We start from the raw sequence: 12,986 nt of genomic DNA, 5'->3' as shown, positions 1-12,986 counted from the left end.
GCATCCATGAACACCAACTAGCCACGAAACGACACGGCCAGCTATCCTTAGTAGCCACACACACAGATGACAAGCAACATAAATTCGACTGGGACAACACTACTATTATAGGACAAGCCAAACAGAGAACAGCCAGGGAATTCCTAGAGGCATGGCACTCATCCACAGATTCAATCAATAAGCACATTGACCTGGACCCAATATACCGACCACTGCAGCAAACAGCTGGAACTGACAACCGGAAGCGGCAAAGACAAACCACTATAAATGCAGGAGGAAACATCACAGAAACGCTTCACAGGAGGCTCCCAAGCACTGAGGATGTCACCTAGACAGGGGACAAAACGTCTGCAACACAAATTCCCAGCTCGGCGAACAGAACCACAACAATAAAGGAAAGCGTACCAAATACTTTCTTCAGTACGCTGTCTACCTGTGACTCTACTTTCAAGGAGCTATGAACCTGCATTGCAAGGTCTCTTTGTTCAGCAACACTCCCCAGGACCTTACCATTAAGTGTATCAACCCTGCTCTGATTTGCCTTCCCAAAATGCAGCACCTCCCATTTATCTAAATTAAACTCCATCTGCCACTTCTCGGCCCATTGATTGCAACTCCCGATTCATTCATTCGGTCTTTGTCCGGTCAATCTGCCAGAGGTAGCTGGAACAGGGGAAGATAGTTTATGAATTTCACCAGGGTGTTTTTGGAAAGCAGGAAGGCAAATGGTCTGTTGGTCTTCATTGCTCGGTAGTTTGAGTACAGGATCAGGGAAGCGTTACTGTAGATGTACAGGGCCCTGGTGAGACAACACTTGGGTGCAGTTTATTCTCCCTACCTGTGAAAAGATGTACATAGAGGGAATACAGCAAAGGTTCCCCAGACGGATTCCTGGGACAGCAGGCTTGTTGTACAAGGAGAGATTGAGTCGATAGGCTGGATGCAAGTAAGATGTCTCCCCTTGACCAGGGAGGTGGGGGAATGGTGTAAGGATCAAGAACAAGGAATTACGTTCTCAGGATAAACAGGAGACCACTTTGTAATGAGCTGAGGAGAAATGTGTTAATGGAGACGAGTGAACACTTGGGATTGGTACCACAGAAAGCAGTCAGGACCAGGTCACTGAATGCATTGAAGGAAGAAGCTGTTTTATTTAAGAGGCAAAGAGTCTTGAGGAGATATTGGGAGAGAATGGGAATCTGGTGTTCAGATCGAGAATCAGCCATCATCATATTGAATGGTGGAGCTTGATGCTATATACTGAAGGCTGAAACAAAAACAGAGATTGCTGGACACACAGCAAGTCTGGCAGCATCTGTGGAGAGAAATTAGAGTTAATATTTCGGGCCCCAGTGACCCTTCCTCAGAACCGTCACTTGAGCTGACGCATTAACTCTGATTTCCCTCCACAGATGATGAGGCCTGCTGAGATTTCTGTTTTTAATTCAGATTTACAGCATCTACAGTCTTTTTGTGTTTTTTTCTTTTTGTCTAATACTTAAAGCTGAGCTGGAGAGAAGGTTGGTTCTTCGGGGGAGTGGGCAGGAAGGTGGAGTTGAGCCATCATGCCATCATCATATTGAGTGGTTGAACAGACCAGATGGACTGAATGGTCTATGCCCATCCTTTACGTTCTTAGTTATCCACCACCTTAAAGATTCACTCCAACACTCAGTAGCAGCAGTGCGTATCATACACAGGATCTATGCAGCAATTCACCGAGGCTCCTCAGACAGCTCCTTCCAAACCCACTTCCATCTGAAGGACAAGGACAGCAGGTACATGGGAACACCACCCCCTGCAAGTTTCCCTTTGAGCCCCTTAACATCCTGAGTTGGAAATATATCGCCGTTCCTTCAATGTCACTGGGTCAAAATCCTGGAATTCCCTCTTTTTCACCCCAAGTGTTAAATGGTAACCAGCTGCAGTAGTTCAAAGGAGTGTGTCACCAGTACCTTCTCAAAGGGCAATAAACATTGGCCCAGCCAGAGATACAACAATCATCTGAAAGATTACATTTTAGTTTTAAGTTTTTTTTAAAAAGGTTTAGTAATCTGTTCTGAGCTGTTTATTCCTTTAACTCTGGCAATTCTTCAATCGATGGCAATTGTTGTCCTGACTTCGGAAATCTTGAAGATTTCAATCAAATCTATTGTCATCTGTGCTAGTGCTCCACTTACCAGCCATCTTCCTTGCAGTTCCTATTGTGTGTAATGATGTTGTTATATTGTGAAACTGATTCGTGATCATATCTTCACTCTCCAACAATAAATCTTCACCTTGAACATAGATTCGCATTCTCTGGATGTAGGTTTGCTCGCAGAGATGTTTTCAGATGTTTCGTCACCATATGCGGTAACATCATTCGTGAGCCTCCGGATGAAGCACTGGTGGTATGGCCCGCTTTCTATTTATGTGTTTCGGTTTTCTTGAGTTGGTGATTTCATTTCCTCTAGTGACATCATTTCCTACGGTTATATTATTTCCTGTTCTTTTTCTCTGGGGGTAGTAAATGGGATCCAAGTCAATGTGTTTGTTGATAGAGTTCCGGTTGGAATGCCATGCTTCTAGGAATTCACCAACCCAATGAAACCAAAGCATAATAGGAAGGGGACCTACTACCAATGCTTCATCCACAGGCTCACTGAAGATGTTACCTAGTATGGTGACGAAACATCTGAAAATGAACCTTCCAGCTCAGTGAGCAAATGTACACCCAGAACCTCAACCTGAGCTACAAACCTTCTCCAAACTTGCTAATTCTCATTCTCTTTTAAAGGTTTGTGGACAGCATCGTTAATGTCTACTACCAGGATGATGGCTCTGTTCAGGAAGATTCTGAAATCCAAGAGTGGGCAATGGAAATCTTTACTGAAGGATTCTTGGCCAGACAGTCATCAGGTTTGATTTCTTATATCGGCTGGTTTTCCAAACAATCATGGTTTCGCCATAATCAGTCAGCAAACCTCACTCACAATCTGCTGTCTCTGGACAGGCCAATCAGGAGAAGCAGGAGGACATTCAGCCCCTCATGCATGCTCAGTAAGATCATGCCTGCGCTGTTTGTGTGTCCTAAGTCCCATATGCCCTCTTGCCCCCACCCCCGATTAACCTTGATTCCCCACCTAATCGGAATCAACCTACCTCCAACTTAAAATATTGAGTGACTGCTCCCACCCCCAGTACTGTCTGAAGCAGAGAGATCCAACCCTCAGAGAGAAACAAGTTCCCCTCCTCTCTGACCGAAAATGGAGACCCCTGATTTTAAAACTGTCTCCTTCCCAATGGCTGAACCGACCCACAAGAGGAAACATCTCTCCAATGGACACCTGGCCAAGATTGTTCAGGATCGTACACATCAATCCAGTCCCCCCCCCCCCCCTCCCCACCCCCCCTTACTCCCTAAACTCCAGGGGAAGCAAACCCCATCTTTCCAACCACTCCTCATCAGACAACCCACTCAGTCCAGTCCCTCTCCAATACATTAATCTCCTCCCGACAATAAGGAGACCAAACTCTACCCAGCATTGGAAGACGTGGTCTTACCAGTGTCCTGTGTAACTGAAGAATACCATGCTGTCAGTACACTCTGTAATGTATGTAACTGAACCAGTTTTGGACAGTGTTATTAGCCAGGAGCTTTCAGCTTAATCAAAGTTAACTCCATGTGACTTGAAGAGTTTGTGCAGATTTCCCAGTGGTTTTGAAGTCCCAACATTCAATGGAGGGTGATGTTACGCTGGGAAAAGATGTTACACAAACTAACTATAACACGAGAAGGGTGGGAGGGACTTTTAAAAAACTCTTTTGGGGGGGGGGGTATGGGCATCACTGCACCTAATGCCCATCCCTATTTCCCCCCGTGAGAAGGTGGGGGGTGAGCTGCCTTCTTGACCTGCTGCAGTCCATGTGCTGTAAGGTAGACCCACAATGCCCTTTAGGGAGGGAATCTCAGGATTCTGACCCGACAACACTGAAGGAATGCTGTTATTTTCTTAGTGGTGGTGGAGAATCTTACTGTCTCATGGATTCTAAAGGGACTGTATAGAGTACTTCAAACTAGTGCAGAGTAGCAGACCAGAAATCCTGGCCTGTTCCTGGATTTCAGCTGTGGGGAGAGACCAAGGAAGTGGCAGAAAGTCTTAAATTATTTTAGTGAGGAAATTTTAGGAAGGCAACGACACAATTAATTCAAGTTCAGATTTGATGGACTTCAGAAATAAACTTTAAGCTTTCCCAAAGCCAATTCACACCACCTTAGAACATAAAACATAGAGCAATACAGTACAGGACAGGCCCTTCGGCCCTCAATGTTGCGCTGACCTGTGAACTAATCTAAGCCCATCCCCATCTTATGCATGATTTGGAAAGCAGAGAATGAAGATGGTTCTGTTCAATCTCTCAGCAGCAGCTTTGTTCTCTTGTATGAAGAGAGGGCAATCACATTAGGCAAGCTGACTAACCCTTATTCAGATTCCTCCTTTCTGATACCTACAAGAGACGCCCACAGTACAGTGAATACAGCACACTCTCCGCCCCTATATAGAATCACAATCTCTGGGCAATTGAATGGATTATGTGAGAAGTTTCAATGTATTCAGAAAAGGGCCCCTCCTGCATTCATATCCGGGGTTAATCTAACAATCTCTCTCTCTCTCCAGGATTCCCAACAGTATTCCGTACAAAAGCAGACCTCACCAAGTATCTCACCATGGTAATATTCACCTGCTCTGGGAGGCATGCTGCAGTAAATACTGGACAGGTAAATAAACCAAAATACCTGGATATACAGAGGAACCTCGATTATCCAAACGACATGGGTGGGGGAGTATTTTGTTCAGATAATCAAACGTTCGGATAATCAAGTGCCGGATAACACAGTTTAGTCAAGCATCAGGACCTTGCAATCTTGTTCGGATAATCCAAAATTCTGATAATCGAATGTCAGATAATTGAGGTTCCTCTGTGCTCAACAGATAGAAATACTTCTTAGTTTGTGTGAAGATATGTAGCTCGGGTGCTCGTTGCTGTGGTTCTGTTCGCCGAGCTGGAAGTTTTTGTTGCAAACGTTTTGTCCCCTGGCTAGGCGACATCATCAGTGCTTGGGAGCCTCCTGCGAAGCGCTTCTTTGATGTTTCCTCCGGTGTTTATAGTGGTCTGTCCCTGCCGCTTCCGGTTGTCAGTTTCAGCTGTCCGCTGTAGTGGTTGGTATATTGGGTCCAGGTCGAAGTGTTTGTTGATGGAGTTTGTGGATGAATGCCATGCCTCTAGGAATTCCCTGGCTGTTCTCTGTCTGGCTTGCCCTATGATAGTAGTGTTGTCCCAGTCGAATTCATGTTGCTTGTTGTCTGCGTGTGTGGCTACTAAGGATAGCTGGTCGTGTCGTTTCGTAGCTAGTTGATGTTCACGTATGCGGATTGTTAGCTGTCTTCCTGTTTGTCCAATATAATGTTTTGTGCAGTCCTTGCATGGTATTTTGTACACTACATTAGTTTTGCAAAAAGAAGAAGAGGAACACCTATACAAGGTATTCGCCAAAAACGGATACCCGCGCAACTTCATCAACAGATGCCCAAGAGAAAGACCACGGAACGAGGACATACCACAACCAAAAGGACTAGCCACACTACCATACATCAGGAGCATCTCAGAACTGACAGCCAGACTACTGCGACCCCTAGGACTCATAACGGCACACAAACCAACAGCCACGCTCAGACAACAACTCACCAGAACGAAGGACCCGATACCCAACATGAGCAAGACGAATGTAGTGTACAAAATACCACATTGCTGTTTGGAGGGTCAGTGCAGACTCAATGAACCGAATGGCCTCTTTCTACACTGTAGGCATTCTATAATCCAGACAGACCACTATAAACACCGGAGGAAACATCAAAGAAGCGCTTCGCAGGAGGCTCCCAAGCACTGATGATGTCGCCTAGCCAGGGGACGAAACGTTTGCAACAAAAACTTCCAGCTCGGCGAACAGAACCACAACAGAAATACTTCTTGATCTGAATTGGTCTATACTCATGGAGTTTGGAAAAATGAGAGGTGACCTTATTGAAACTTACAAGAAGGCTTGACGGGGAAGATGTAGAAATGTTGTTTCCCCTTGTGGGAAAGTCGAGCATCAGAGTGTATCATCTCAGAATAAGGGGGTCACCTGTTGAAGACAGAGATGAGGAGGAATTTCTTCTCTCAGGAGGGAAGTGAAGCTGTGGAATTCTTGACTGCAGATGGCTGTCGAGGCTGGGTCACTGAGTATATTCCAGGTTAAGAGACAGATTTTTAATCAGTAAGGGGTGGAATTGAGGGCTATCTGGGAAAGGTAACATGGTGGCTCAGTGGTTAGCAGTGCTGCCTCACAACACCAGAAACCTGAGTTCAATTCCATCTTCAGGTCTGTGTGAAGTTTATACGTCCTCCCCTGTGTCTGTGTGGGTTTCCTCCGGCTGTTCCAATTTCCTCCCACAGTCCAAAGGTGTGCAGGTTAGGGTGGATTGGCCACAGTAATTGTGGGGTTACTGGGATAGGTTAGGGTAGTTGGTGGGGGTGGGTTGCTGTTTGGAGGGTCAGTGCAGACTCAATGAACCGAATGGCCTCTTTCTACACTGTAGGCATTCTATAATCCAGGCAGGAGTGTGGAGTTGAGGATGATCAGGGCAGACTCGATGGACCGAATGGCCTACTTCTACTCCTGTGTCTTAATTAAGGAATTTTCTGCAATAATTTGGCTCTGTGCAAACAACAGGATTCCAAAACCTGATCTTCCTCAGTGGTTTCTGCAGCGAACCCCCTGATCCAGCTGTTTTTTAAAGACTGTTGTACCTTCCTGGTTCTTCACCTGCAATCCTCAGAGCAGGGGCAGGATGTTTCTGGGGACAGGTGGGTTGGTATAGGCAGGGTCGGACTGAAACTAGAGCAGCCGTCCCTGGGGTAAACTCAGGGACGCAGCCAGGAGAGGCTTCATTCTGACTCTCTCACCAGTACCTTCTGACTGACACAGGGTCATGTTTCCACCACAATTGGAGAAGATTTGGTCCATTGTGCAGGTGGCGATCTCCCCCCGTCGGAGCACCATGCTCTCCCCCAGCCCCCGACCTCCTTCCTTTTGCCCGTAACCATGAAAAGAGACTGGAGCTGAAACTGTTTTTTTAACCTTCAGGCAACACCATCTGTGGGATGGTGCTGACTGAGATGTTTAGGCAAGTGCTCAGGTGCTGTCTTGTAACTGTTACCACAGTAACCCTTGTGTAGATTAGAACATCAGTAACCATGCCTTTTTATTCTTGACGTCTTGCCCAGTATGACTGGGGATCGTGGATGCCAAACAATCCTTCGACCATGCAGAAACCACCGCCCAGTCAGAAGGAGAAAGTTGGTAAACTGGATATCATGCGGACGTTGCCAGGCAAGAAAGAGACAGCCATAGTGGTGGCAACAATTTATTTGCTCAGCAAAACATCGCCCATTTCAGTAAGTACGAGATGGAAATCCTCTTCACCCGCGATCAACATTCATGTGGTTTGTAGATCTCTCTTGGCTGAGTCTTGAGGGTTCAGGTCCAGCTGCAAAGTGCGAGCACAAACTACACAAGACACACCCTCCGGCAATGGAGTGCCGCACTGTCGGAGGGTCAGTGCTGAGGGAGCAGGCACTGTCGGACAGTCAGTGCTGAGGGAGTGCCGCACTGTCGGAGGGTCAGTGCTGAGGGAGTGCCGCACTGTCGGAGGGTCAGTGCTGAGGGAGCGCCGCACTGTCGGAGGGAGGGGGCTGTGCGGGGGAGGTGGGGGAGGTGGGGGAGGTGGTGGGGGAGGGGGCTGTGCGGGGGAGGTGGGGGAGGTGGGGGAGGTGGTGGGGGAGGGGGCTGTGCGGGGGAGGTGGGGGAGGTGGGGGAGGTGGTGGGGGAGGGGGCTGTGCGGGGGAGGTGGGGGAGGTGGGGGAGGTGGTGGGGGAGGGGGCTGTGCGGGGGAGGTGGGGGAGGTGGGGGAGGTGGTGGGGGAGGGGGCTGTGCGGGGGAGGTGGGGGAGGTGGGGGAGGTGGTGGGGGAGGGGGCTGTGCGGGGGAGGTGGGGGAGGTGGGGGAGGTGGTGGGGGAGGGGGCTGTGCGGGGGAGGTGGGGGAGGTGGGGGAGGTGGTGGGGGAGGGGGCTGTGCGGGGGAGGTGGGGGAGGTGGGGGAGGTGGTGGGGGAGGGGGCTGTGCGGGGGAGGTGGGGGAGGTGGGGGAGGTGGTGGGGGAGGGGGCTGTGCGGGGGAGGTGGGGGAGGTGGGGGAGGTGGTGGGGGAGGGGGCTGTGCGGGGGAGGTGGGGGAGGTGGGGGAGGTGGTGGGGGAGGGGGCTGTGCGGGGGAGGTGGGGGAGGTGGGGGAGGTGGTGGGGGAGGGGGCTGTGCGGGGGAGGTGGGGGAGGTGGGGGAGGTGGTGGGGGAGGGGGCTGTGCGGGGGAGGTGGGGGAGGTGGGGGAGGTGGTGGGGGAGGGGGCTGTGCGGGGGAGGTGGGGGAGGTGGGGGAGGTGGTGGGGGAGGGGGCTGTGCGGGGGAGGTGGGGGAGGTGGGGGAGGTGGTGGGGGAGGGGGCTGTGCGGGGGAGGTGGGGGAGGTGGGGGAGGTGGTGGGGGAGGGGGCTGTGCGGGGGAGGTGGGGGAGGTGGGGGAGGTGGTGGGGGAGGGGGCTGTGCGGGGGAGGTGGGGGAGGTGGGGGAGGTGGTGGGGGAGGGGGCTGTGCGGGGGAGGTGGGGGAGGTGGGGGAGGTGGTGGGGGAGGGGGCTGTGCGGGGGAGGTGGGGGAGGTGGGGGAGGTGGTGGGGGAGGGGGCTGTGCGGGGGAGGTGGGGGAGGTGGGGGAGGTGGTGGGGGAGGGGGCTGTGCGGGGGAGGTGGGGGAGGTGGGGGAGGTGGTGGGGGAGGGGGCTGTGCGGGGGAGGTGGGGGAGGTGGGGGAGGTGGTGGGGGAGGGGGCTGTGCGGGGGAGGTGGGGGAGGTGGGGGAGGTGGTGGGGGAGGGGGCTGTGCGGGGGAGGTGGGGGAGGTGGGGGAGGTGGTGGGGGAGGGGGCTGTGCGGGGGAGGTGGGGGAGGTGGGGGAGGTGGTGGGGGAGGGGGCTGTGCGGGGGAGGTGGGGGAGGTGGGGGAGGTGGTGGGGGAGGGGGCTGTGCGGGGGAGGTGGGGGAGGTGGGGGAGGTGGTGGGGGAGGGGGCTGTGCGGGGGAGGTGGGGGAGGTGGGGGAGGTGGTGGGGGAGGGGGCTGTGCGGGGGAGGTGGGGGAGGTGGGGGAGGTGGTGGGGGAGGGGGCTGTGCGGGGGAGGTGGGGGAGGTGGGGGAGGTGGTGGGGGAGGGGGCTGTGCGGGGGAGGTGGGGGAGGTGGGGGAGGTGGTGGGGGAGGGGGCTGTGCGGGGGAGGTGGGGGAGGTGGGGGAGGTGGTGGGGGAGGGGGCTGTGCGGGGGAGGTGGGGGAGGTGGGGGAGGTGGTGGGGGAGGGGGCTGTGCGGGGGAGGTGGGGGAGGTGGGGGAGGTGGTGGGGGAGGGGGCTGTGCGGGGGAGGTGGGGGAGGTGGGGGAGGTGGTGGGGGAGGGGGCTGTGCGGGGGAGGTGGGGGAGGTGGGGGAGGTGGTGGGGGAGGGGGCTGTGCGGGGGAGGTGGGGGAGGTGGGGGAGGTGGTGGGGGAGGGGGCTGTGCGGGGGAGGTGGGGGAGGTGGGGGAGGTGGTGGGGGAGGGGGCTGTGCGGGGGAGGTGGGGGAGGTGGGGGAGGTGGTGGGGGAGGGGGCTGTGCGGGGGAGGTGGGGGAGGTGGGGGAGGTGGTGGGGGAGGGGGCTGTGCGGGGGAGGTGGGGGAGGTGGGGGAGGTGGTGGGGGAGGGGGCTGTGCGGGGGAGGTGGGGGAGGTGGGGGAGGTGGTGGGGGAGGGGGCTGTGCGGGGGAGGTGGGGGAGGTGGGGGAGGTGGTGGGGGAGGGGGCTGTGCGGGGGAGGTGGGGGAGGTGGGGGAGGTGGTGGGGGAGGGGGCTGTGCGGGGGAGGTGGGGGAGGTGGGGGAGGTGGTGGGGGAGGGGGCTGTGCGGGGGAGGTGGGGGAGGTGGGGGAGGTGGTGGGGGAGGGGGCTGTGCGGGGGAGGTGGGGGAGGTGGGGGAGGTGGTGGGGGAGGGGGCTGTGCGGGGGAGGTGGGGGAGGTGGGGGAGGTGGTGGGGGAGGGGGCTGTGCGGGGGAGGTGGGGGAGGTGGGGGAGGTGGTGGGGGAGGGGGCTGTGCGGGGGAGGTGGGGGAGGTGGGGGAGGTGGTGGGGGAGGGGGCTGTGCGGGGGAGGTGGGGGAGGTGGGGGAGGTGGTGGGGGAGGGGGCTGTGCGGGGGAGGTGGGGGAGGTGGGGGAGGTGGTGGGGGAGGGGGCTGTGCGGGGGAGGTGGGGGAGGTGGGGGAGGTGGTGGGGGAGGGGGCTGTGCGGGGGAGGTGGGGGAGGTGGGGGAGGTGGTGGGGGAGGGGGCTGTGCGGGGGAGGTGGGGGAGGTGGGGGAGGTGGTGGGGGAGGGGGCTGTGCGGGGGAGGTGGGGGAGGTGGGGGAGGTGGTGGGGGAGGGGGCTGTGCGGGGGAGGTGGGGGAGGTGGGGGAGGTGGTGGGGGAGGGGGCTGTGCGGGGGAGGTGGGGGAGGTGGGGGAGGTGGTGGGGGAGGGGGCTGTGCGGGGGAGGTGGGGGAGGTGGGGGAGGTGGTGGGGGAGGGGGCTGTGCGGGGGAGGTGGGGGAGGTGGGGGAGGTGGTGGGGGAGGGGGCTGTGCGGGGGAGGTGGGGGAGGTGGGGGAGGTGGTGGGGGAGGGGGCTGTGCGGGGGAGGTGGGGGAGGTGGGGGAGGTGGTGGGGGAGGGGGCTGTGCGGGGGAGGTGGGGGAGGTGGGGGAGGTGGTGGGGGAGGGGGCTGTGCGGGGGAGGTGGGGGAGGTGGGGGAGGTGGTGGGGGAGGGGGCTGTGCGGGGGAGGTGGGGGAGGTGGGGGAGGTGGTGGGGGAGGGGGCTGTGCGGGGGAGGTGGGGGAGGTGGGGGAGGTGGTGGGGGAGGGGGCTGTGCGGGGGAGGTGGGGGAGGTGGGGGAGGTGGTGGGGGAGGGGGCTGTGCGGGGGAGGTGGGGGAGGTGGGGGAGGTGGTGGGGGAGGGGGCTGTGCGGGGGAGGTGGGGGAGGTGGGGGAGGTGGTGGGGGAGGGGGCTGTGCGGGGGAGGTGGGGGAGGTGGGGGAGGTGGTGGGGGAGGGGGCTGTGCGGGGGAGGTGGGGGAGGTGGGGGAGGTGGTGGGGGAGGGGGCTGTGCGGGGGAGGTGGGGGAGGTGGGGGAGGTGGTGGGGGAGGGGGCTGTGCGGGGGAGGTGGGGGAGGTGGGGGAGGTGGTGGGGGAGGGGGCTGTGCGGGGGAGGTGGGGGAGGTGGGGGAGGTGGTGGGGGAGGGGGCTGTGCGGGGGAGGTGGGGGAGGTGGGGGAGGTGGTGGGGGAGGGGGCTGTGCGGGGGAGGTGGGGGAGGTGGGGGAGGTGGTGGGGGAGGGGGCTGTGCGGGGGAGGTGGGGGAGGTGGGGGAGGTGGTGGGGGAGGGGGCTGTGTGGGGGAGGTGGGGGAGGGGGCTGTGTGGGATCCACGATCACCATCAATCTCTGTGTGCAACACCCATTTAAACTAACACTGAAAGGAAACAGTGTCCCTTGTAGATGATGGAGGGTCCTGCAGGAAGCAGCAGCAACTCACTAACCTGTTTAACGCTGGGCCATGAGAACTTTCATCTTCACTCAGTTTGGGGCCAACTCCAGTTCAATCCACATTTTCTCCTTCCTGGGGTCAACGAGTTTGCTTTGTTTTTCAGACAAAGCTTGGGATGTACGTTGAGGAGCGATTTACTGAGGCTGCTCCAAAAGCCTGCATTGAAAAGTTCCAGCAGGATTTGCTGCAAATCACCCACGAGATCAAGAAGAGGAACCAGGGTCTTGAGCTGAAATATGAATATCTGCAACCCAACCTCATCGAAAACAGTGTCGCAATATAACATCTCGATGCACCATTTGCCAATCCCTGCCTCCTGCAGAGCCACAGATTTGTGCTTCAAAATTATCCCACAATACTCATGCATTTGCTGCTTTGCAATAGATCCGCGTGAGGAAACAGTTGTCATAATCCGCTTTGTAATCAACGCTTCACATCTTGTATTTCTGTTTTCCTGGTCGGCTCCTGGACAGCCTAACCTCTGGAGCAGGTGATAACTGAACCCAGGCCTCTTGGCTCACAGGAAGAGGTGCTACCACTGCAGCCACTGCAGATGGTGTTCTGCCTGACCAATCTGTTCTTTCACTTAGAACAGAGAACCTTACAGCGCAGTACAGGCCCTTCGGCCCTCGATCATTCCACAGGTTGTTGCAACAATCTGATGCCCATTAATCGTACACTGTTTCATTTTCATCCATATGTTTATCCAATGACCATTTAAATGTTCTTAAAGTTGCAGAGTACTACTGTTGCAGGCAGTGTGTTCTACACCTCTACTACTCTCTGAGTAAAGAAACTACCTCCGACATCTGTCCTATATCTATCACCGTCAATTTAAAGCTATGTCCCCTCGTGCTAGCCATCATCATTTGAGAAAAAAGGCTCTCACTGTCCACCCTATCTAACCCTTTGATTATGTGACTCAATTAAGTCACCTCTCAACCTTCTTCTATCTAACATAAAAGCCTCAGTTCCCTCAGCCTTTCCTCATAAGACCTTCCCTCCATACCAGGCAAGATCCTGGTAAATCTCCTCTGAGCCCTTTCCAAAGCTTCCACATCCTTCCTATAATGCAGCAACCCAAACTATACGCAATACTCAAAGTGTGGCCGCACCAGACTTTTGTACAGCTGCAGCATGACCTCATGGCTCTGAAACTCAATCCCTCTACCAATAAAAACTAACATACCATATGTCTTCTTAACAACCCTATCAACCTGGGTGGCAACTTTCAGGGATCTATGTACCTGGACACCAAGATCTCTCTGCTCATCCATAGAATCTTACC

The 12,986-nt window shown here is 55.8% G+C and overlaps 1 protein-coding gene across 1 annotated transcript in view; it reads left to right on the top strand.

Annotated features, from left to right (window-relative positions):
* LOC122543271 (polyunsaturated fatty acid lipoxygenase ALOX8-like) overlaps nt 1–12,455 on the top strand; it is a 28,585-nt gene extending 16,130 nt beyond the window's left edge. The window contains exons 3-6 of the mRNA XM_043681750.1: nt 2,780–2,901; nt 4,662–4,762; nt 7,312–7,482; nt 11,802–12,455. Coding sequence (XP_043537685.1) covers nt 2,780–2,901; nt 4,662–4,762; nt 7,312–7,482; nt 11,802–11,981 — 574 coding nt within the window. The 3' untranslated portion in view covers nt 11,982–12,455. The remainder of the gene's footprint in view (nt 1–2,779; nt 2,902–4,661; nt 4,763–7,311; nt 7,483–11,801) is intronic.
* Nucleotides 12,456–12,986: the final 531 nt, after the last annotated feature.

This window comes from Chiloscyllium plagiosum, chromosome 43, assembly GCF_004010195.1.
Source record: "Chiloscyllium plagiosum isolate BGI_BamShark_2017 chromosome 43, ASM401019v2, whole genome shotgun sequence".
NCBI lineage: Eukaryota > Metazoa > Chordata > Chondrichthyes > Orectolobiformes > Hemiscylliidae > Chiloscyllium > Chiloscyllium plagiosum.
This window is presented reverse-complemented; position numbering and strand designations above follow the sequence as displayed.